Genomic DNA, 21888 nt, shown 5'->3' with positions numbered 1-21888 from the left:
ATTGAGAATAGGGGGGTCACTGGCTTTTACCTCTTGGTCTGCGGACTCACATATTCTTGTGATGGGGACACAGCATTATGGAAAGCTCTTCAATTTAAACTGCATATTGTGTGCTGAAAGATAGTACCCTAAGCTTATAAAGTATTATCTCCAAGTTGATACTTTAGCTAATGCCTTCAACATGCCACCCCACTAAAGTGGTTGTCAGCTTTGGGTAACATGGTATAATATATGACCGGTGGATGCCATGGCCATGAGCCCATGCCTACACCTTCTTTGCTGTAAAGTGCGTCTCTTGCTTTGACATAATGCTATTTTGGATTCTGTGCTGTGGAATAAGCACTCTACTAACTCATGAATGGTAGTGACTCAGGCCCCACGGGCAGGAATGGTAAGCCCATACCTGGAGTCTGTGTCTGTTCCTGTCAAAATAAATCATTGGCCTTCTAGGATGACAAGTGTCAAATGTAGTCAATTTGCCACCAAGTGATTAGGTTATCTCCTCGAGGGATGACGGCATACTGGAGACTAAGGATTGGTCCCTGTTATTGGCCAGTTAGTGGCCACAGTAGTTAAATCACATTTGGTAAATGGGAGTCCATGCTGTTAGGCCCATTCATGGCTTTCATCTCTGCTGCCATGGCTACATCATACATGTCTCATCATGCCAATACTGGGGAGGTCAATAATAGAGGATGGTTGATGTCAACTGGTAAAGTCATTTTGTCTATTTGGTCATCTAGTGCCTCTCTTATGGTGACTGCTCTCCATTGTGCATTAGTATGTAATATAAAAAGTTTCACATTATCTGCCTCTTCCAATATGTCTACCCACAGGTCTCTACCCCCGGCCCCTTCTCCCCAGTCTTGCAATCTATCTCCTGCCTAGGACCTGAGCACAGTTCAAGCCATTCTTCTCTGTCCGTAGGTCATATATAATCTAACCTCGGGCCACTTCTCTCCATGCAAAGTAGGTGGCCATGTCTTCCACCTGAAGTTCTGGTTTTCAAGCCTCCATCAGTCTTAAGTGGTGGTAGTGCAGCCACCATCCATTTTCAGCTTACACCCATATCCATCCCCCCATTCGAACAGCAAGCCACTAACCAAGCTCAAGCTTTTTCCTTCTCCATCAGGATGTCCTAAGGGCTTTCCACAAACAGGAAGTGCTCACTGAAAGAGAGGTGCTGGCGACATGCTCGTGCAGTTTGCTAGTGCCATCTGTTCCTGCTCAGACTTGGTCCCAGATATGCCACTACCTTCTCAGGGTGGATTGTTTCTGGGTCCACCAACCTTGTGACAGAACCTAGCTCGTGATGGGAAATTCTGGCCATAGAAGCACTTGATGTCCATGGTCAAGTACTCTGTCTACTAAGGCTCAGTAGCATCCCACCTTGGGTTCCTCCTGGGCTATATTTATTCCCTGGCTGCGTGGATAGTCTCCCATTTAAGTTCATGTCAGGCTTCTGAACTATTATAAGAGGGGACTTCTTATTTCTAGTTCTACTGATTGTTTACATGATTCAACCTCATACTTAAGCTAACTGTGCTCCAGGTACCAGCTGGAGAATAAGACTCAAACTGAGTCATTTGATGATTCAAGGGGAACAGTACTTAACACAGGACCACCCGAGGGTCAGTAGTCCACCCATTCTCCTGGAAGCCAGCCCAGAAGATGCTGTACCTAAACTGCACTATTTGGGGTTTTCCTGAAGGCTTTGATGTTAGGTTGTCAGTTTACATAAAGAAATGTCCCCAAAACAGCTCTGTGAAATTCACTGATGCATGTGCCATTAAGGGATTATTGAGGAAACTGTGCCTTGCTCCATATGATTTCACTTTTCTCTGCAATAGCTGGCCTTCTTTCATGCAGCTGAAGAGTTTTGATTTTACAAACATGATGAGCCATGATCATGGTTGATAGTGTCTCTCCTCTGCATTGATTGCTAAAAAGCTTAGAGCAAATTGTATGTCCTTCCTGCTTCTCTTTTTATGCTTTCCTTCTTTTCTAGATTTGCGTTATCTTTCCTATTTTCAATTTTCTCAGTCCCATTTTTAAATCCTTATTTTATTTTTACCCTGTTTTATTCTATATCATTTATTTAAGAGAATCTAAATATTATCTGGCAGGGGTATGAAAAAGCAAACAGATACATAGGAAGTTTAGTGCCTATAATGTCTGCTTACACTGTCATTGGAAGCTTTGAGAAAAATCTCAAATAACAATGTAACAGTTTAGGTGGACGTATAAAATTGGTGTAGCATTCCTAAAAAGCAATTTTTACTTATGAATTGGTAGTTTTCACAATATTCATATGCTTTCCGTCTGGAATCCTAGAATGTATCCTAAAGAAATAATGAGGAATGTGAATAAACCTTTGGTATAAAATAGTTATTAGCATTATTTTTAATTATACAAACTAAAAGGAACTTATAGATCTTATCCTTGAAGAAAGGACTTACAATAGGAGAAAGGACTAAACGCTGTTAAAATAGGAGGAAGGCTAAATAGAGTATAGTGTACCTAATTTTAAATGCAGGATTTTCAAAGAATCTTTAATGCCAGAGGAAAATACTCACATGATCATGTTTAATTAAAAAAAAAAAAAGCAGAGTACACATACTTCCGATTATGTTACTGAATGCTTAAGGAAAGATCAGGGCTATATTTAACCCCTCATGACCCTGGGAAAATGTTTTATAGGCCATTGTTGCCTTCTGCTTTTTTCTCTTCTTTTTGTATTCTGGGTTGGTAATCAGAAAAAAAAAATTTCATTTCATTAGGCTAAAACTTCCACCTTAAGAATATTTATTGAGTAGACAGGTAGGGATATCGTCTATCAGAGGCAATAATCAAAATCTATGTGTATCACCTGGATTTAGTTATAGGTTGGGATATTGCCTACCAAAGGCAGGGATATTACTTATCAAAACTAATAATCAAAATCTATGTGTACCACTTGGCTACAGTGCTCCAGCCCCTTCCCATAGTTCCTTGTCAGCAATTTATTTATTCGGAGGGATATCATCTGTAACCTTACGGTTATAAAATGCAGAACAGGAAACTTCATTCTGACATTTACTCAATAGACATTTGCATACAAACCTGGTAAGACAGCATGGGAGACAGAGCAGGAGTTCTACTCTCTTTCCCTGGGTCCAAATACCACTTTCCTACTTCCAGTCCTTGTGATAATGAACAAGTTTTGCATCCACTCTGAGTCTCAATTTCATTATCAATGATAGCTTTCACAGGGGGTTGGAATAAGAATAAAATTCAGTGACATTCAAAATACAAGCACATAATGGACACTAATCAATGTGGCTGAAGTTCTTGACCCTTTGTCCCCCAAACCTTGCTTCCATTCTCACCCTGTATCAGAATACTTTCAACAGAAAGTGGCTTACACAGCAAGAAGTCCAGGGACAAGGCAGCCCCTGTTTGTCCACATAGACCTTAGTGACACCATCTGTTTGTCCTGCCACCCTCAGGAGATAGCTTTCCTCATCTCATGGTCACAAGGTGACTGCATCCTTCCAGGCATCAGATCCACACAGGACAGTGTGGAAAAAAGGACCTTCTCCTCCTGGGTGTCTCTCTTAGAAGCAAAGAAAACTTTCTTATAGAAGCCCCCAGCACACCTCTTCTCACGTCTCAGAGGTCAGGATTTGTCACATGCCCCACCTAATCCAGACACTATCACCAGCTTAGATCAGAGAGCTTTGGGCAGAAAAGGGGGCTGGGCTCCCTGAAGCATATCCCAAGGAGGAGTATGGTAGATGCCTGAGCAAAATTAGTGTTCTGATACGGAAAAGGAAAGGGGCCACGGATGCGGGGCAGATTATTCAATGCTGGGCCACTACACTCAGGAACGTGTGAGGCTCATCTAATGTAAATTCCAAGTGAAGAGACTGAGCTAACGAGCCAGGATGTGGGGTGGGAGTCAGACAGAGAATGTAGACAGGCAAGTGGTCCAGAGCAGACTCTTAATTGGGGCGAAGGGGCCTGATCACAAAAAAAGAGGAGGGAGACTGCTCAGGAGACCAATCTAACCTACTCCACAGTTCTGTCTAGATCAAGTCCTGCTGGAGCATAAACTGGGACAGTGCAACATCGAGAACATACACATGGCAGTCTGCGCTGGTGTGAACAGAAGGTGACAGAAAATATGGCCTCATTTGAGATGAACACGGATGTCTGTGCATGAGTCATGGATGCCCGCGGACAGACGCGGTGGGACATCTGACCGTGGATACATGGAGAACACAATCCCTTGAATCTTCTATTGAATCAATGATTCCTAAACCTTGACCACCTACCATCTCTCCTGCTGCAAACTAGCCCCTGAAGAACATGAAAGATATATTAGAAAACCCAGGGTCTGGCTTTGAAGAATTTAAACTCGGCTGGAGGAATCAAAAGTAACAGAAGTGAAGTCTAGGAGCAACACGAGACACTATGGTGTCAGCAAAGCTGGGAGAGAGATGGCTGAAGGGCAGGGTGCAGGAGGGGGACTTAAGCCAGGAGGAACCCCGGGAAGGTCAGGATCTGAGTTAGGGCAGACAGAAGAGGAGGGAGGGAAGAGAGACCTAGGGACGGGAGGGAGGGTGATAACAAGGAAAACTGCTGATGAGGATGGAGACACTCTGCTGGGTAGTGAGAAATTATTCGGATAGAGAGGGTAGGGATAGAGAGGATGGGGTAGGTAGGGTTTCACATATGAGGCCTGGTGCGTCACTGTTAAATTTTGGATCGGCCTATTTAGATGGAGTTGTCTGGTGGTGATCACAAGGGTTTTGTTCTGTTGGGGGCTCTATTATGAAAATGAACTTAGCCAGGCACATGGGATGATGCCCAGGCATGTTCTTTCCCGCGACTTCCACAAGAATTCCATCAGCAACCCGGCCAGACCACTGCCAAAACCAACTTTGAGCAGCAAGTGATAGTGGAAAGGAAATGGGCCTTGGAGTAAGACAGACTGAATTAAAGGTCTAGCGCCATCACTCAGCAAATTATGTCATCTCTCAGAACTTAGTTTTTTCAGTTGTGGAATGGGCATAATACCCACCCCACAGACAGCACTCAAAATATACTCTCTTCCTTCCTTTTGTTTATCAAAACTATGAAAGCAAAACCTCCCGTGCTCAATCTTCATAATAATGTTGCATGGCAACTTCAAAACTATCTCATCCATAAACACCTAAGGCAAGGCAAAGTTTTGAGTCTTTCTTGATTTAAAAATTGAAATTTTCTATCAAAATTTTTAATGTTTTTATTTCAAAATAAAGCACAAAGTAATACAATTTATCCATAGCAGACAAACATTTTTTTTATTTCATCATGAGCTTTTATTTTTTATTTTTATCTTTTACTTTTGAATTAAATATTCATTACCAATTCAGTTGAGAAGAGGGAAGGAGACACAAAGAGAGGTGGGGGGTGGGGAATGAGTACATTCCTACCTTGTGAGGGTGGGAGACAGCTACTTTTATTTTAGCATTTGAATTTTCTAAAAAGACTTTTATTGTCTTTTATGCTTTAAAAACAATATATTTTTTAATTTAAAAAATGTGACTCTCTGCTTTTATTTCCCCCAAACCAACCCTGGGCCAGCAGCAAGTATGTGTGAGGGAGCAAACAGCTCCTGAGACACTCCAGCCGTGAAGGGGAAGGCCAAAAGGAGGAGGTAACCGGTGTAATCAAAAGGAAGAGGGGTATGTGTAACATTTCAAATTTTGCTCTTCACCTTCAAAAAGGAAAATACCACATATCACTCATTCAATCAAAAGGCTTGTTTCCCAGCTCTTTCCCCAGGAGGAAAACAAAACATAACAAAACAAAACAAAACAAAACAAACAAAAAAAGATTATTAGGAAAGAAGAGAGAGAGAAAGAAAAGAACATCTAAAACGACAGTAATGAAAATGAAAATAGCTCTTGAAAGGGTGGTAGAACAATGGGTGAATTCTTTTCTCGTGTTTCATCTATATTATCAATATTTGTGCTATAATGAAGGTTGGAAGTCATCTGATGCACACCGTGTTCTTTTGGAAAATGTGTGGTGTGAGGTTGGGGGTGGGTGTGTAATGTGTATAGGCAGATATGAGTGTGGGAGTATTATGTGTGAACCTGTGTATGTGTGGAGTCTTGAGTGTGTGTATGTGTAGCAACATTGAGGATGTACGTGGACTGTGTGTAGGAAAGAGGGAGGGTGCGTGGACAGGAGTGTGGACAGCACTGTGTGTTGATGGTGGAGAATGTGCTCAGTGTAGCATTGTACACTGGTGTGTGTGAGACTGCGATTGTGGCTGTGTGAGCAGTGGTATGTGGGTGTGGTGTGCAGGTGTGGTATGCGTGCGTGTATGTATGGGGTGCGCACAGTGCCAGCGGAGATCAGCGTCTGCTAGGTGAGTTGGCAGACAGCAGGCTCGGATGCTCCTGCTCCAGCGCTCTACCCCGAGCCCTCTGTGGCCCCGCCCCGCCCCCGGTGGCCCCGCCCCACCCCGGTGGCCCCGCCCCCGGTCCAGTCTGAGGCGGCGGCGGCGGGAGCGCGCGGCGCGGGAGGCCGCCCCACTGCGGGACGCGGCGGGGAAGGGAGGGCGGGCTGGAGCTGGCGCCCCGGGCCGGAAGCGCGCGGGTTGCGCAGGAGCGGCCGCGGACATGTGCAAGATGTCCTTCAAGGTGAGCGTCGCGAGCTCCGGGAGGGAGTGCCGGGCCGGGCGGCAGAGCTGCGGCGGCGAGCCCGCACCTGGGGACCTCCCGGGGTCGCCGTCGCCGCGGCTCACAGGGCGGAGTGAGCGCCGCCCAGGGTGCTGGCGGGGGACTGGAGGAAGCGACCTGGCTGGGATGGCTCCTGTGGTTTGTGGTTTTGGTTGTGTGGGTTCTGCCTCAAAGGCTTTCGGTACTTAGGGTCTGGGAGCCTGGCGGCCGGGCGAAGGGGCGGCGGGGACTGTCGCCCGGGTAACGGGCGGGGGCGGGGCGGGGAAGAGTCTTGCAGTCAGCACTTCCCTGCGGCCGCGCCTCGGGACAGACCCGGGCTGCGGCAAGGATTCCCGGTTCTGCGTCCTCATTTCGGAATGCCAGTGGCACCACCGTCGCCTCCTCTCCGGAGCACCTTTTGGACGCTGAAGCTGAGAGCTCATCAGCACAGAGTGGAGCTGCAATTGATTACCAGGCTTCAGTGTCCAAAGGAGTCTTGTTTTCAACGAGTTTAAAGTCATTCCATTTAATCTTCACATTTCAGGATGAAAGTGATGATACTTGATTTGCCTCTGTTGAGAGGTCTTAATAAAAATAATAGTTAAAATATACTGATGTGCCTGATTCTGAGCCAGAGGCACCTGGGCGCGTCTTCTGAATCCTGAGGAAGACCCTTGAAATGGTACGTTCCTGTGTGTCTCTCTTTTTTTTTTTTTTTTTTAAACAAGAAGACTAGAACGTGGAGAAGTTAACTCATCACAGTTCTGCAGCCAGTGAGTGGTGTTAACGTTAAAATCGCAATGTGTCTGGCTCCAAAGTCAGGGTAATCCCATCTCTTATAGTAGCTCATGTAAACAGAGGGATGATATGCTGAGATTTGCATGTTAGAAAGATTACTGGCCACAGTTTGGGAAGGGAGCACCTCTGGGATCATCTTGCTAAATGGTAGGGGCTTAGTGAACAGCTGTCTGGGATGGAAGCAAGTAAACAAGTATGAATGACCAAAAAATTTTAGTGTGTGGAATTCTGTAATATTATTTCCTGAGTTATGGAGGGCTACAGAGGTGAAGATAAAATGTTTGGTTTGGGACATGTAAAGTCTAAGGATGGATGGAAGTCCAAGTAAGACAGATATGTAAATTGGGAGCCCAGGAGTATATAGTCTAGGCAGGAGATACAGATGCGATGTAGGAATGAACTGTGTTAAGTGGTAATTAAACCCATGAGAGTGAATGTGCCCAGTGATACCATGTAAAAATGGAAAATAGAGGACTGATGACAAAATCTTGAAGAAGGTGAAGACTTGAGAATGAGCAGAATAAGAGAAACCCATTGAGAAAACTGGAGAGCAGCTAGAGATCTGTGAGAACAATCATAAGCATGTGCTGATTTAAGTCAAGGATCTCTAGTCCTTCGATACAGATGCGGAGGAACTCAGTGATAAATACCACAGAGAAATTAAGCTAGGAATTGAAAAGTGTCCTTTGTATTTAGTAGCAAAACAGCCACTGGTGATCTTGCTCAGAGCAGTTTCAGGAGCCAGACTGCAATAGTTTCAAAAGAGAGTGGGTGGAAACCACAAGTGTCAAAAACAGTTTCAAAAAGTTCTGCAAGAAACAGTGGCTGAAGCAGGAATTTGGAGTTGGCCAAGGGTTTGTTTGCTTTAAAATGGTAGACACTTGACCATCTTTAAATGATGACAAACATCTCAACAATAAAAAAACAACCAGGGCCTCTGAGTGGCTTAGTTTGTTAAGCGTCTGACTCTTGATCTCAGCTTAGGTCTTGATCTCAGCGTCATGAGTTCAAGCCCTTCATGGAGCTCCACGCTGGGCATGAAAACTACTTAAAATTAAAAATAATAATAATAAAAAAATAAAGACAACTCGATTTAAAGATGGGCAAAGGAGATGAATAGACATTACTCCCAAAAATATATACAAATGGTCAATAAGCACCTGAAAAGATGCTCAAAACTATCATCGGGGAAATGCAAATCAAAACCATAATGAGACACCACTTCATGCTCACTGGGATGACTCTAATCAACAAGACAGACAATGTCAGGTATTGGCAAGATGTGGAGAAATTCAAGTCTTCATACATTGCTGGTAGGAGTGTAAATGATGCAGCCATATTAAGAAACAGTCTGGTCGTTCTTCAAAAAGTTAAATATAGAGTTACCATATAACCCAGCAATTCTACTCCTAAATATATACCCCCCAAAAATAAAAAGCTATGTTCACACAAAAACTTGTACACAGATGTTCATTTTGTTATTCATAATAGCCAAAAAGTGAAAACAACCCAATGTCCATCATTTGTTTATTGATAATAAAATTATATTAAAAACAAAATGTATGTATTAGCTTGAGCTGCCATAACAAACGATTATAGACTGGGTGGCTTAAACTACAGGCTTTTAATTTCTCACAGTTCTGAAGGCTGGCAAGTCCAAGATCAGAGTGCCAGTAGATTCAGTGTCTGGTGAGAGCTCTCTTCCTGGCTTGCCAACAGCCATCTTCTCACTGGATCCTTACATGAAGGAGAGAAGAAGCTCTGGTGTTTCTCTCTTTTCTTATAAGAACACTGATCTCATCATGGGGCTCTACCCTATTGACCTCATCTAACCTAATTACCTCCCAAAGGCCTCACCTCCAAATTCCCAATGTGATATCACATTGTGGGTATCCCATTGGGTATTAGGGCTTCAACATATGAGTTGGGGGGAGACACAGATCCTCAGCCCAAACCACGATATATCCATACAATAGAATATCATTTAACCATAAAAAAGAAGGAAGCACTGATACATGCTACAATGTGGATGAGCCTTGAAAACATTATATTAAGTAAAAGAAGCCAGACACAAAAGGCCATGTGGTATATGATCCCATTTATATGAAATGTTCAGAATAGGCAAATCCACAGAGACAGAAAGCAGATTCTTGGTTGCCTGCGGCTAGGGAAGAATGGAGATGGGGAGTGATTGTTAATAGGTTTCTTTAGATTAATAGGTTAATAGGTTTTCTGTTAATGAGGTTTCTTTTCGGGGTAATGAAAATGTTCTGGAATAGTGACAAATATACAACCTCAGGAATACACTAAAAACCACTGAATCATGCTTCTTTTAAAAGGATGAATTTTTTTAGTATGTAGACTATAATCTCAAATATTTAAATTATTTATTTATTTTATTTTATTTTATTTTATTTTATTTTATTTTATTTTATTTTTTGAGAGAACACATGCAGGCTAGGGAAGGGCAGAGAGAGGAGAGAGAATCTCAAGCAGGCTCCATGCTCAGCTCAGAGCCTGACACAGGGCTGGATCCCACAGCCCTGGGATCATGACCTGAATTGAAATCAAGAGTCAGACGTTTAACCAACTGAGCCACCCGGGCGCCCCTCAATAAGTAAGTATTTAAAATAATGATAAGGGGGCTCCATAGAGGGGATGACTAAGCTGAGTGATGAAGCTTTCAGGAGGTTGGTGAGGTGGAAGGCATGATGGGACTTCATTAGTTGTAGGGGTTCCCACTAGACAGGTGGGGAGGAAACCCTCTTCCGTTGGAGTTAGAGGAAAAGAGGTGCGGTTGAGGGACAGTATCGACGTTTTGTGAAGTAGAGGCCAGGATAAGGTCAGAATTTGGGGTGGGTAGAAAGGAAGGTGCCAGAATTTGCAGTGAAGAAGGGAGAATGATCAGGAGGTGACAGCTACTAGGTGAGGTGAAGCCCAGAACAAGAAGGTGGGGTGATCTGAGCTGTGAAGGAACAGAGATTTGTACACGTGACTGGAAGGGCAGGATCTGGAAGACAAGTGAGGAGAGCCTAACCCCACTTTCCACCCCAGGGCTAGTGTGGGAGGTGCTGGGGGCTTATAGCAGGGAGACAGAGGAAGTGCTCTGTGCCAGGTTAAGGGTGAGGAGTTGATTCTCCATGAATTGGACTTCCAAAGGGCACTGAGGGAAGGCTTGAGGACAAGGGAAGCAGAGTCACAGGCCAGTCGCCTAAGCCGGCCCTCGCCCTTGCTACCATCCTATCAAATGTAGTAAAATGTACCCATAGCCCAAGATAATAATAGAGACTTTTTTTTTTAACGTTTATTCATTTTTGAGACAGAGACAGAGCATGAGTGGGGGAAGGTCAGAGAGAGAGGGAGACACAGAATCGGAAACAGGCTCCAGGCTCTGAGCCGTCAGCACAGAGCCCGATGCGGGGCTCGAACTCACGGACTGCGAGATCATGACCTGAGCCGAAGTCAGACGCCCAACCGACTGAGCCACCCAGGCGCCCCAATAATAGAGACTTTTTATTGTACGTTTTTGGAAGGGTTTTTATAATACTGCTTTAAAAACAACTTAGCCATGAATAACTTTTAATTTACATTTGTCCATGAGTTTTCTGCAATTTTCGTATATAGCCCATAATTCTTGTGTACTGAGAAAATCAGACCTACAAATTATTTTCATGTGCCATCAATATTTTCTGAATACCAAATTTAGCAATGAAGGGAGTTGACTAAGACAGTACATTTTGTAGCTGTTTATTCATTCACTTTGATTTTAGAGCCAGAGATTAACAGTTTATTTTCACAGGCCTCAGAAAGTCTTATAGGCCCTAATTCCTGGGTCTCCAAAGCCTTTGTTTAAAAGCCCTGGCATTGTTAGCTGAGTCTATGGGAGAATGAACAGAGCATTATAAATCACAAGTTAGCTTCCTATTCATGACTTAGAGTAATCACATGTAGAGCTATTTGCTTCTGAACCACACGGACTTCTTTGCTTCTGTGTTTTCTCCTTCCTCCATTAAGCTGTCAGCAATCACTGCTATCAGTCTGTCTCCAGTAAACTTCGTCTTTCATAATTGGCAAGTTCTAATTTGTTCTGGTTGGGAAAACAGACACATGTTTGTTAGAATTATTTTTAAAGTAAAAGCAAACTCAGGGGGTGGGTCTGGGCGTCCTTGTGGAATAAAGTTCACAGATCTCGGTGCATTGACTTTTGACTTTGTAACAGCTGTTTCAACTACTCAGGACTTATTCTTCAGGGCTGAGGTTGCCAAAAGCCTAACACAATTGAGGAGTTAGACTCTTAACACAGTGAGGGAAGTTACCACTGTAAAGGAAACATTGGTTTCCCAAGAACAATACTTGGGTCTTTCTTGAGCATGTTTTAGCCAAGAGGATAAAGTGTCTCAATACCATGTTTCATCTTGGTGACGGAAACTGCTCATGACTTGGCCAAAAGTATGGGCACTTGTATGTTCCATCCTTGTTCTGAAAGTATGTAGATGATCTCATCATCAGCTCCAGTTCACCAGTCAGCTAAAATTATTTGGATGAGCTACAGGAAAATAAATGTACAAAGCCACATATGTTTTCTTTTAAGTTTATTCATTTATTTTGAGAGAGAGCGAGAGAGCGGGGAGGGGCAGAGAGAGAAAGAGAAAGAGAATCCCAAGCAGGCTCCACACTGTCAGTGCAGAGCCCAACACGGGGCTCGAACTCGCAGATTGTGAGATCATTGACCTGAGCCAAAATCCAGAGTCATGCTTAACCAACTGAGTCACCCAGGTTCCCCAAAGCCATGCATGTTTTTAAACAGCTTTATTGAAATACAAATCACATACCATATAACTCACCCCTGTAAAGTGTTCATTTCAGTGCTTTTTAGTATATTCAGACTTGTGCAACCATCAGCACAATCAAGTTTAGAATATTTTCATCACCCATTAGCAGTCACTCTAGCCCCCAGCTGTCTAGCTTCCCAGCTTTAGATAACTGCTACTCTGCCTTTCTATCTCTATATATTTGCCTATTCCTGACATACATGTCTTAAACAGACTCTCCACCTGGTCTTGAGTTCTGAGTTTGGAAATGCTGGTGTTGAATGGTCCTACCTCCAAGGCAGAATGCTTGGGGTAAATCAGTTTCCTATCACCTTCAGAAGTGTAGCAATACTGACAACACAGAGGTTAGGCTTCTCTAATGTTTATCAAGCATTCTGAAAATTTCAAATACTTAGCACAAAGGGGACAATGGATGAGAATAGCTAGTGACATCTCAGAGTGTCCTTCTGTGCAAGGCTTCTCAGTCCTGCATTCTCTTCTTATTTAACGTGGCCTCTAACGCCAGAGAAATTCATAACTGAGAAAAGCTCATGTTCTCTTGATTGAATTAATAAATGCACAATCAAAACCCACATGATTCTAAACCTTTTTTGAACTCTACCTTTTAAAAGTCTCTACCCCTCCCCATTAGCTTTTAATCAGAATTCCAGTTCTGTACAAGTAACAGTTTCCCTTCTGTGTTTCCTCTCCCCTTCCTTCCTGTAACTAATTGCCGTTAGTATAATAATGAGCAGTGTGTAAGCCAAAATTCTGGAAGTAAAGGGGAGAAAAAAAGGACTTTCTCACAGGGAAAGTCCTCAGACTCTACACTCAAAGATGGGGTTGAATGCTGGCTCTGTTACTTGCTAACTGTATGACCTTGAGTAATTCATTTCTGTGCCTCAGTTTCCTCTTCCTAAAAATGGGAATAATAAAAACACCAATGTCGTGGAGTTGTTCTGCTAATTAAATACATCAGAGCAGTGAAAGTGCTTAGCACACCGGCTAGAAGAGCAAGATCTCAGCCTTGGTTGGTGTTGCTATTCTTCATATCATGACCAGCAAGCCCGAGGGAGGCTCACTGCCCTTTTTGTAGAGATCAGAAAAATCAAGAAAGAGGTTAAATAGCAAAGCATTTCCACATGCATCATCTCCTTCAAAGGCTAGAGGTCTTGCCCCTGTTTCACTCCACAGCATTTATGATTATGTGCATATCGTACCCAGAGGAGGTTTGGAAGCTATCCAGGCAATGTGATGTGTGTAGACCCTGAAGAGAAGGAAGTTCAGGGGACTTTCCGTCTTGGCAGAAGAGGAGCTTGGAATGAGGGTAGGAAGGAGGTCATTGGGGTCAATGCTGCCTTATTCCTTGCTGTCTACAGAATTCCAGGGAGGCAGAACAGTGTGATGGCTAACAGGGCAGCCCCAGCACCAGGCTGCCTAGGCCCGAAGCCTGCCTGTCATGTCTCCCTTAGCTGTGCAGCGGGCTGGTACCGGCACCCACTTCACTGAGCCACCGTGAGGATTCAGCGAGAGAGCATGTGCGGAGGACATACGGAGCGGTACAGAACGAGCACTTAGTATTAGCACAAGATTCCTGCCCTCCACTAAATGTGTCTGCCGCGGTGTGGTGGGAGAACTTACCCATTCTTTTGGGAGTCGTTTCCACCTGGAAGCCCCTTAGGCACTTGAAAGCGTGTTCAAAGCTGAACTCCTTTTTTTCCCAAAGCCTCCCCCTCTTCCGGTGTTTTCCCACTTCAAGGAATGACACCGCCTCAACCGGGCACTCCAACCAGAAACCTGGGACCTTTCCAGCCTCCTTCTCCCACCTTCTCCTGCACATACAGTCTAATCCTCCCGTCCCGCTATTTTTGCCTGAGCTCGGGCCCTTAAATTCTCTTCCCCGTCTATGCGGTAGTCCCCTAACCCTTGTAGACACCGACCTCAGTCTGGCTCCAGTCATCAATCCATTCTCCCTGAAGCTGCCACAGGTACCTTTCTGAAACACAAAGCCGATAGTATCTCCTCACCTTAAAACCCTGCCTTGACTCCCCAGTACCCCGGCAAACTCCGTCGCACAGCACAGCAGATCCTTTGGGATCTGGCCCTCGCTGCCTATAGTACCGCATTGTCCCTTTCCCTCTCTCCCCTCCCATCCCTCCGTCTAGCCCTTCCAAGCTAGTGACGGTTCCCAGAATGCTATGGTGAGCCTCCACGTCTTTGCTTTCACCGCTCTTTCTGCCTGAGATGCTCATTACCCAGTTCCCCACTCATCTTCTGAGACTCTTCTTGAGAATTCCTTCTCTTTGAAACCATTCCTGGCCACCACCACCCTCCCCCCCCCCCCCCCCATATAGGCCCGGCCATTCTCTGCTCTCCTTACGTTATCCACATTCCGACTCTAGCACCTGTAATAATTTCTGATGCCTATTGGCATGACATGCTTTCCTGCGGGGCCATAAAGCCATTGGAGCAGAGCTCAAGTTTCACTCTTACCTCTTGTCCTAGCCCCTGGCCAGTGCCCCTGTCCCCAATACATGCCAGTGACCAAGCAAATTAAGTCACCTGAACAAGCATTTCAAAGAGCTGTGAGGAATAGCATTTATAGCGACAATTCTTGAGTGTTCACCATCAGTGTTTCCACGTATTCTCCCCTTTAATCCTCTAACGACACATGGCAGAGGTACTACTACTGGCATTATTAGTCCCATTTTATTGGGACGGAGAGAAGTTAAATAACCTGCCCAGGGTCACAGAGCTGGGAAGTAGCAGGCTTCGGACTGGAACTCAGCTCTTTCTTATCCCAAATCGACTACTCTGTCTTGCCTCCACCTCTCGCACTTGAGGGAAAATGAAATCTTTACAGCTGTTCACAAAGCTCAGTTTCCAGAACCTCATAGGAAGTGAGGAAATCTGGCCCTGACAGGAGAGGAAGCCCCAGAGCCATCCTCAAGGCAGGAGAGGCTCCCAGCTGGAGAGCTTATTATGACGATAGAAGTTCGTGGCGTGCAGATGGGTTTTGAAAATAATTTGGGGTTAAAGAGAAACAACAAAATCACTAAAAATGATTTACAATTTATTACTCTCAAGTCTTCATGTTTCAGGAAAAGCCAGCAGGGCTGGCGTATTAAGTTCTCTTCCTAATTCACCCTCCAAACTTCATTTTGGCCTTGTGCGATCTCTCTGCTGAAAGGGCATTGTTTCGTGATTTATGATATAAGGCAGGCCTGCCTGGCCATTGCTTCAGCCAGTTACTGACAGCTGTAACAGTGGAGCCAGCCTGGAACAAGAGCCGCAAACACCGGGTGTGAATGTCACCATGGCAGTTCGGCGTGAAAATTCCCGGGGCCATCACATTTAGGCTTTCAGGGGGAAAAGCAAATTGTTCGTCTGGAATTTGAGGTGACTTTTTTCCCCTACCTGAGCCAGGAAACTATTTGAAGTATGTTTGTAACCTGCTTAGCACTCCCTGCTTGGCCACGCTCTCCTCCAAGAATGCACAAGAGCACTAAGTTGTGTGTGAGCTGAAGGGCTGAAGAAAAGAAATCCTCATAGCAACAAATGCCACCTTGCCTGTGCCCTCACTGTTCATTTTAGGTGGCTCCGTGGAGGGGCACCTGGTTGGCTTAGTCGGTAGAGCATGTGACTCTTGAGCTCAGGGTTGTGAGTTTGAGCCCCACGTTAGGTGTGGAGATTACTTAAAAATTGAAAAAAAAAAAAAATTAAACCTAAGATGGCTCTGTGTTGTGGCTGATGTTGCTGTGTTTTCTTTTTAACTTAGCATAAATAAGTAAGATACTGAATTTAAGGGGTGTCTGGGTGGCTCAGTAGGCCAAGAAACCAACCCTTGGTTTCAGCTAAGGTCACAATCTCACAGTTCATGAGTTCAAGCCCCATGTCGGGCTCTGCATTGTCAGCTTGGGATTCTCTCTCTCCCTCTCTTTCTTCCCCTCCCCTGCTCTCTCTCTCTCTTTCTCTCTCAAAATAAATAAATAAACTTAAAAAAAAAAGAAATAGGTCTGCCTTGAAGAAACTTATTAAAAAAAAGAGATACTGAATTTAATACCTTGTCAGTATACTTAAAATTTTTTAAAATATTTTTTCATGTTTATTTTTGAGAGAGAGAGAGTGCAAGCAGGGGAAGATCAGAGAGAGAGGGAGACACAGAACCCGAAGGAGGCTCCAGGCTCTGAGCTGTCAGCACAGAGCCTGACGTGGTGCTCAAACCCATGAGCCGTGAGATCATGACCTGAACTGAAGTCAGATGCACAACCAACTGAGCCACCCAGGCGCCCCCCTTATCAGTATAATTAAAAGATATCTTGCATAAAACTGGTGCAGCCACTCTGGAAAATAGTATGGAGTTTCCTCAAAAAATTAAAAATAGAACTATCCTGTAACCCAGAAATTGCACTAGTAGGCATTTATCCACGAGATACAGGTGTGCTGTTTCGAAGGGACACATGCACCCCCATGTTTATAGCAGCACTATCAACAATAGCCAAAGTATGGAAGGAGCCCAAATGTCCATCGATGGATGAATGGATAAAGAAGAAGTGGTATATATATACAATGGAGTATTACTTGGCAATCAAAAAGAATGAAATCTTGCCATTTGCAACTATGTGGATGGAACTGGAGGGTATTATGCTAAGTGAAATTACTCAGAGAAAGACAAAAATCATACGACTTCACTCATATGAGGACTTTAAGATACAAAACAGGTGAACATAAGGGAAGGGAAGCAAAAATACTAAAAACCAGGGAGGGGGACAAAACAGACTCTTAAATATGGAGAACAAACAGAGGGTTACTGGAGGGGTTGTGGGAGGGGGGGATGGGCTAAATGGGTAAGGGACATTAAGAAATCTACTCCTGAAATCATTGTTGCACTATATGCTAACTAACTTGGATGTAAATTTAAAAAATAAATTAAAAAGTTTTTTAAAAGATATCTTGCATAAAAGCCCTTTGGGGTCAGATAGGTGTTTTAAGCCCACCCAAAAAGTGCTCTTGTTAAATAATGTCGATGCTAGAAAATTTCCTGAGACCACAAAATTCTTTATTAGTATCGATACTCTGAATTTAATTTTGCCTATCTAGGGCATTGAGGAGGGCACTTGTTGGGAAGAGCACTGGGAAACCAATCTGACAATAAATTATATTAAAAAATTTTTGCCTATCCTAACTTTGTAAAGAAAAGTGGGCAGAAAGAAAGAAGCTAGCATCTGTAAGCATTTATGATGTGTTGGGCACTGCATTCACCAGTTAACCTATATTATTTAATCCTTACCATAATTTTCAAGTCAGGTAGTGTAAGACTCACCAAGGCCAAGTCATTTGCACAAGGCTGGGGTTGAAACCCAGTGCTGTCTGGTTCCAGAGCCTCTCCTCCAGCCCTTCCCTCCCCTGCCATGGACTGTTTGCTACAGATCCAAATTGATGTGTTCTAGAAAAGGCAATTGGACTGCAGTCAAGTCTGGCTGATTTTTCAAGAACTGTTTGCCAGCTCTATTCCTTCCATAGGCTGGTTCCAATATTATCTTTGCAACTTTAAAATCACACAGCAGTGGAAAGAAGGACCCATACGAGGACATGTAACAGCATTTCCTGCCCAGAGTTCTTTATTCTTAAGTGAATCCCCTGGCAAGTTCTAGCTGAAGCAAAGAAAATTAGGTGGAGGGAAGGTGAAACATTTGCCCAGACAGTTGGAATCAGGCAGAAAGTTGAGAGCACAGAAAAGATGTGGGTTGGGGAGGTCAGGTTTGAGAGAGATTTCTCTCTGCTTAGAGGTGAACGGGGGTTTGGGAATGTTTCAAGGAGGAAATTGGATTTAAGCAGGGCTTTGGCCTTGAAGGATGGGGGAGAACTCATTTCACGCAAAAAAGGAAACTGTGAACAAAGACACAGAGGCAGGAAAGTGAGGACATTGGTGGGAGTATTAATAGTGCTGTACTATCAACAACATTGCTCTTCATAAGAGCACTGTGGCTCCGATATCTGGTATGAAACAGAATGTGTTCCATAGCCAAGTATGTTACTGTCATCTATTGTTGGAGGAGTGGTCTTTCAGATACTACAACACATCTGGAAATTCTGCCTTTTGAATGGTATATATTTGCGTAGAAGCAGTCGTATTAACTGATGTTGATCCTAAGATCCTGTTTCATTTTGCTTCTGCAGAAGGAAACTCCACTTGCCAACGCTGCATTCTGGGCAGCAAGGAGAGGAAACCTGGCTCTGCTCAGGCTGTTGTTGAACAGCGGTCGGGTGGATGTGGACTGCAGGGACAGTGTACGGATGGATTCATTTGGTATATGCATGCCAAGGACACGCCGTTTCCCCTGCTGGCATGAGAACAGCTCATGAATACATTTCCCTTTGCGATGCTTATCTACATTTTCATGTTTGCCTGCTTTATCCCTTGTAAAAGTCCAAGGTACCCTGGTGAGTGTAAAAACATCCTGGGCAAACCATTATGTGCACAAAACCAGAGGCGGCCACAATAGGGGAAGTGGCACCTCACTGGGAATCAGAATTGGCAAATTCCAAGAAGGAAAGGGTTTTTAGTCCGAGAATTCAAACCAACTCCTTTCATGGAAAGTGGAGATAATTCAGAGCAGAAGAGGGCTGCCATGGATGTGGAAGGTGGGCTTTTCTACGAGGGTAAGAGAACTGAAGATGGAAACCTCCGCCCAGCTTCTTACCTTTCGTTATCTTTGCAAACATCAGTACACTCACTGGCAAGGAGGGGGTCTAAAAATCGATACTACTGCCCACCGGCAGGCATCACTTAGGGAGCCCTCCCTCTCCAGACAGAGGCAGTGATTTCTCTGTATTCAGCAGGACTCTGCATCTCTGGGGAGCAGGAAGACCTCAAATGAGAGAGAAAGAGAGAAGCAGCAGAAATATTTTAATGTTAGGAATAAAAATGTTTTCAAATGAGCCCTATTGTTTTCCCAAAAGCTGGATGTGCCATTTCCAGCTTTTACTGCACAAATTTGCTAAGTAAGATCAGCCACCAGCCTGAGTGAGATAGCAAAGCTTGTTGCACTCTGCGCACTGGGGGCATCGGTGTGCAGTTATCTGGGGTTGGCACCGCCAGATCCACTCAGACCCTTCTCCAGCTTGCTGTGTCCCAGAGACTGAAATGTACGGCCTAGTGGACTTGCTTCCCTCTGGCCTCCGCTTGGGTTTGGCCAATGGGAGCACTGGTAGGAATCAGAGAGTGGGAGGACGGGGACGCTGGGGAACGCAGGGTCCCCTGTTCTGTCTGGCAGCAGTGCTCTCGTTCTGTGTCCTAGGAGTTTCCACCCTCCCCACCCCAGCCCTGTGCCTTCAGGCCCGGGCTGGCAGGGGAGCCCCACTGCTGCTAGCTCCTAGTGCAACATTGTTCTTGGAGTGTCCCTGTACCCAGGGCACAGCGTTATCAATTATTAAAATTTCCTCCAACTATCCCAGTGCGAATGTGCCATCTGTTCCTTGCCAGGACCCAGACTGGTATGGACTCAGGCATCTGCGAACTGGCCATCCCAGTCTTACTTGGGTCTTAATGGGTAGCAGTGCCCCCTGGACCAAACTGGAGCAGGTTTTCATCGTGGCCTCACCCACTGACCATGTTGATGACTGCTTTTCCTCTTTGTCTTGAAGTCACCTGTTTTCAGCCACTCCTATGACTTTTTCCTTATATCCAGTGTCCTAGGAGCCTCCTCACAGCACCACGCACACCCTGCCCCCCAGACAGTACCCCACACTCAGCCTTCCCTGTGCCCTTTCCTCCTCAATGCCGCCTGTCCTGCCACTTCCTTCCCCCCTCAGAGCTCAACCTCTGTCTCTGTCGGCTGGGTGACAAGTAGCTTTTTCAAACAGAGATTTTACTACTAGGCCAGATACCAATATTTACTCCTCCTCGTTTAGCATAAAAACTCATTTTGTTAACAGCTTTCTGGAGAAAAGATTCCTTAACCCAAAGGAGAGAGCCTAAATGATGGTAATTTCAGACATTGATTTTGAAAGAGTCTCTAAGATTGGCGGTGATGGAGACAGGGAGAGGTTTGGGAACAGTGTAGGTGTTGGTTTCCCTTCACATTTCGCGGGGAGAGTTTCTACCTCCTTCAGGTACCATCTGAATGTGGAGTCTGGGTCCCAGGATGCCTGTGGTGCTGAATGACCTCTACTCTAGTCCTGCCCAGCCTCCGGTTCACCTGGGACTCCTAGGAGAGCTGATGGAATGCAAGAGGAGGCCCTAGGGCTCTCCTGGGAACCGCTCCCAACTGCAAGTTCACGACCATGTTCAAACGTCCAACAGACAACATTTAAAGAATGAATACATTATCGCTAGGCCACCCACCACATGGCAAAGCTTTGAATTACATTCACCTTCATTTCTCGAGTAATGCTGTCCTCACATGATGTTTACATTTTTTGCTTCCTTCATCTTTCTGATGCACATCTACCACAGAGATGTGCAGTGGCAGCTTCCTCCAGCCTTTTCAGATGTATGAATGAAGGTGTTTCAATGTCCTGTTTGTTGGAGTCTTCACCATGTTTATATCCCCCCATACCCTCCCTCTATTCAAAATCAGCTAGTTTTAAAAGATACATTTTAACATCAGCCAATGAAATAAAGTAACCTTAATCTTTAGAGAATTAGTCATCTGTCAAACTAGCAAGTGTTTACTATAAAGGAAAGACTTTTTTGTAGCTTAATCAAGGGATACTACTTCATAGAATGAATTTGAAGGTTTTCCTTCCTCTTTTATTTTTGGAATAATTTTAGAATAATAGATATCAACTCTTCCTGAAATGTTTAGTAGAATTCACCTGTGAAGCCATCTGGTCCCAGACTATTGTTTGTTGGGAGTTTTTTGATTACCGATTTAACTTCATTGCCAGTAATTGGTCTGTTCAAATTTGTTATTTCTTCCTGATTCAGTTTTGGTCAGTTATATGTTTCTAGGAGTTTTTCCAGTTCTTCTAGGTTGTCCATTTTTTTGGCATATAATTTTTTACATATTCTCATATAATCCTTTGTATTTCAGTGGTGTTGGTTGTTATTTCTTCCCTTTCATTTCTGATTTTGTTTATTTGAATTCTCTCTCTTTTCTTTTTGATTACTGTTGCTAAAAGTTTATCAATTTTGTTGATCTTTTCAAAGAATCAGCTACTGGTTTCATTGATTTGTTCTATTGTGGGGTTTATTTTTGTTTTGTTTTGTTTTGTTTTTTAGTTTCTGTATCATTTATTTCTTCTCTAATCTTTATTATTTCCTTCCTTCTGGTTTTGGGTTTTGTTTGTTCTTTTTTCAGTTCCTTTAAGTGTAATGTTAGGTTGCTTATTTGAGATTTTTCTTGCTTCTTAAGGTAGGCCTGTACTGCCGTAAACTTCCCTCTTGGAACTACTTTGTCTGCATCCCAAAGATTTTGGACCTTTGTGTTTTCATTTTCAGTTGTCTCCGTGTATTTTTTGTATTTCTTTGATTTCTTCATCGATCCATTCATTATTTAATAGCATGTTATTAACTTCCATGTATTTGTGCTCTTTCCAATTTTTTTTCGTATGGTTGATGTCTAGTTTCATAGCATTGT

General features: G+C 44.0%; 1 protein-coding gene across 4 annotated transcripts in view; it reads left to right on the top strand.

The window, feature by feature from the left end:
• The first annotated feature begins 6585 nt into the window (after positions 1-6585).
• The window catches only part of ANKRD29 (ankyrin repeat domain 29), a 52748-nt gene continuing 37445 nt past the window's right edge, over positions 6586-21888 (top strand). For 2 of the 4 annotated variants that reach the window (XM_042910898.1, XM_042910895.1), the window contains exons 1-2: positions 6586-6677; positions 18485-18595. In XM_042910898.1, coding sequence (XP_042766832.1) covers positions 6657-6677; positions 18485-18595 — 132 coding nt within the window. In that variant the 5' untranslated portion in view covers positions 6586-6656. Of the gene's footprint in view, positions 6678-7239; positions 7378-18484; positions 18749-21888 lie in introns of those variants that run through there. The other 2 variants (XM_042910896.1, XM_042910897.1) reach the window with 2 other exon arrangements.

The sequence above is a fragment of the Panthera leo genome, chromosome D3 (genome assembly GCF_018350215.1).
Source record: "Panthera leo isolate Ple1 chromosome D3, P.leo_Ple1_pat1.1, whole genome shotgun sequence".
Taxonomy (NCBI): Eukaryota; Metazoa; Chordata; class Mammalia; order Carnivora; family Felidae; genus Panthera; species Panthera leo.
This window is presented reverse-complemented; position numbering and strand designations above follow the sequence as displayed.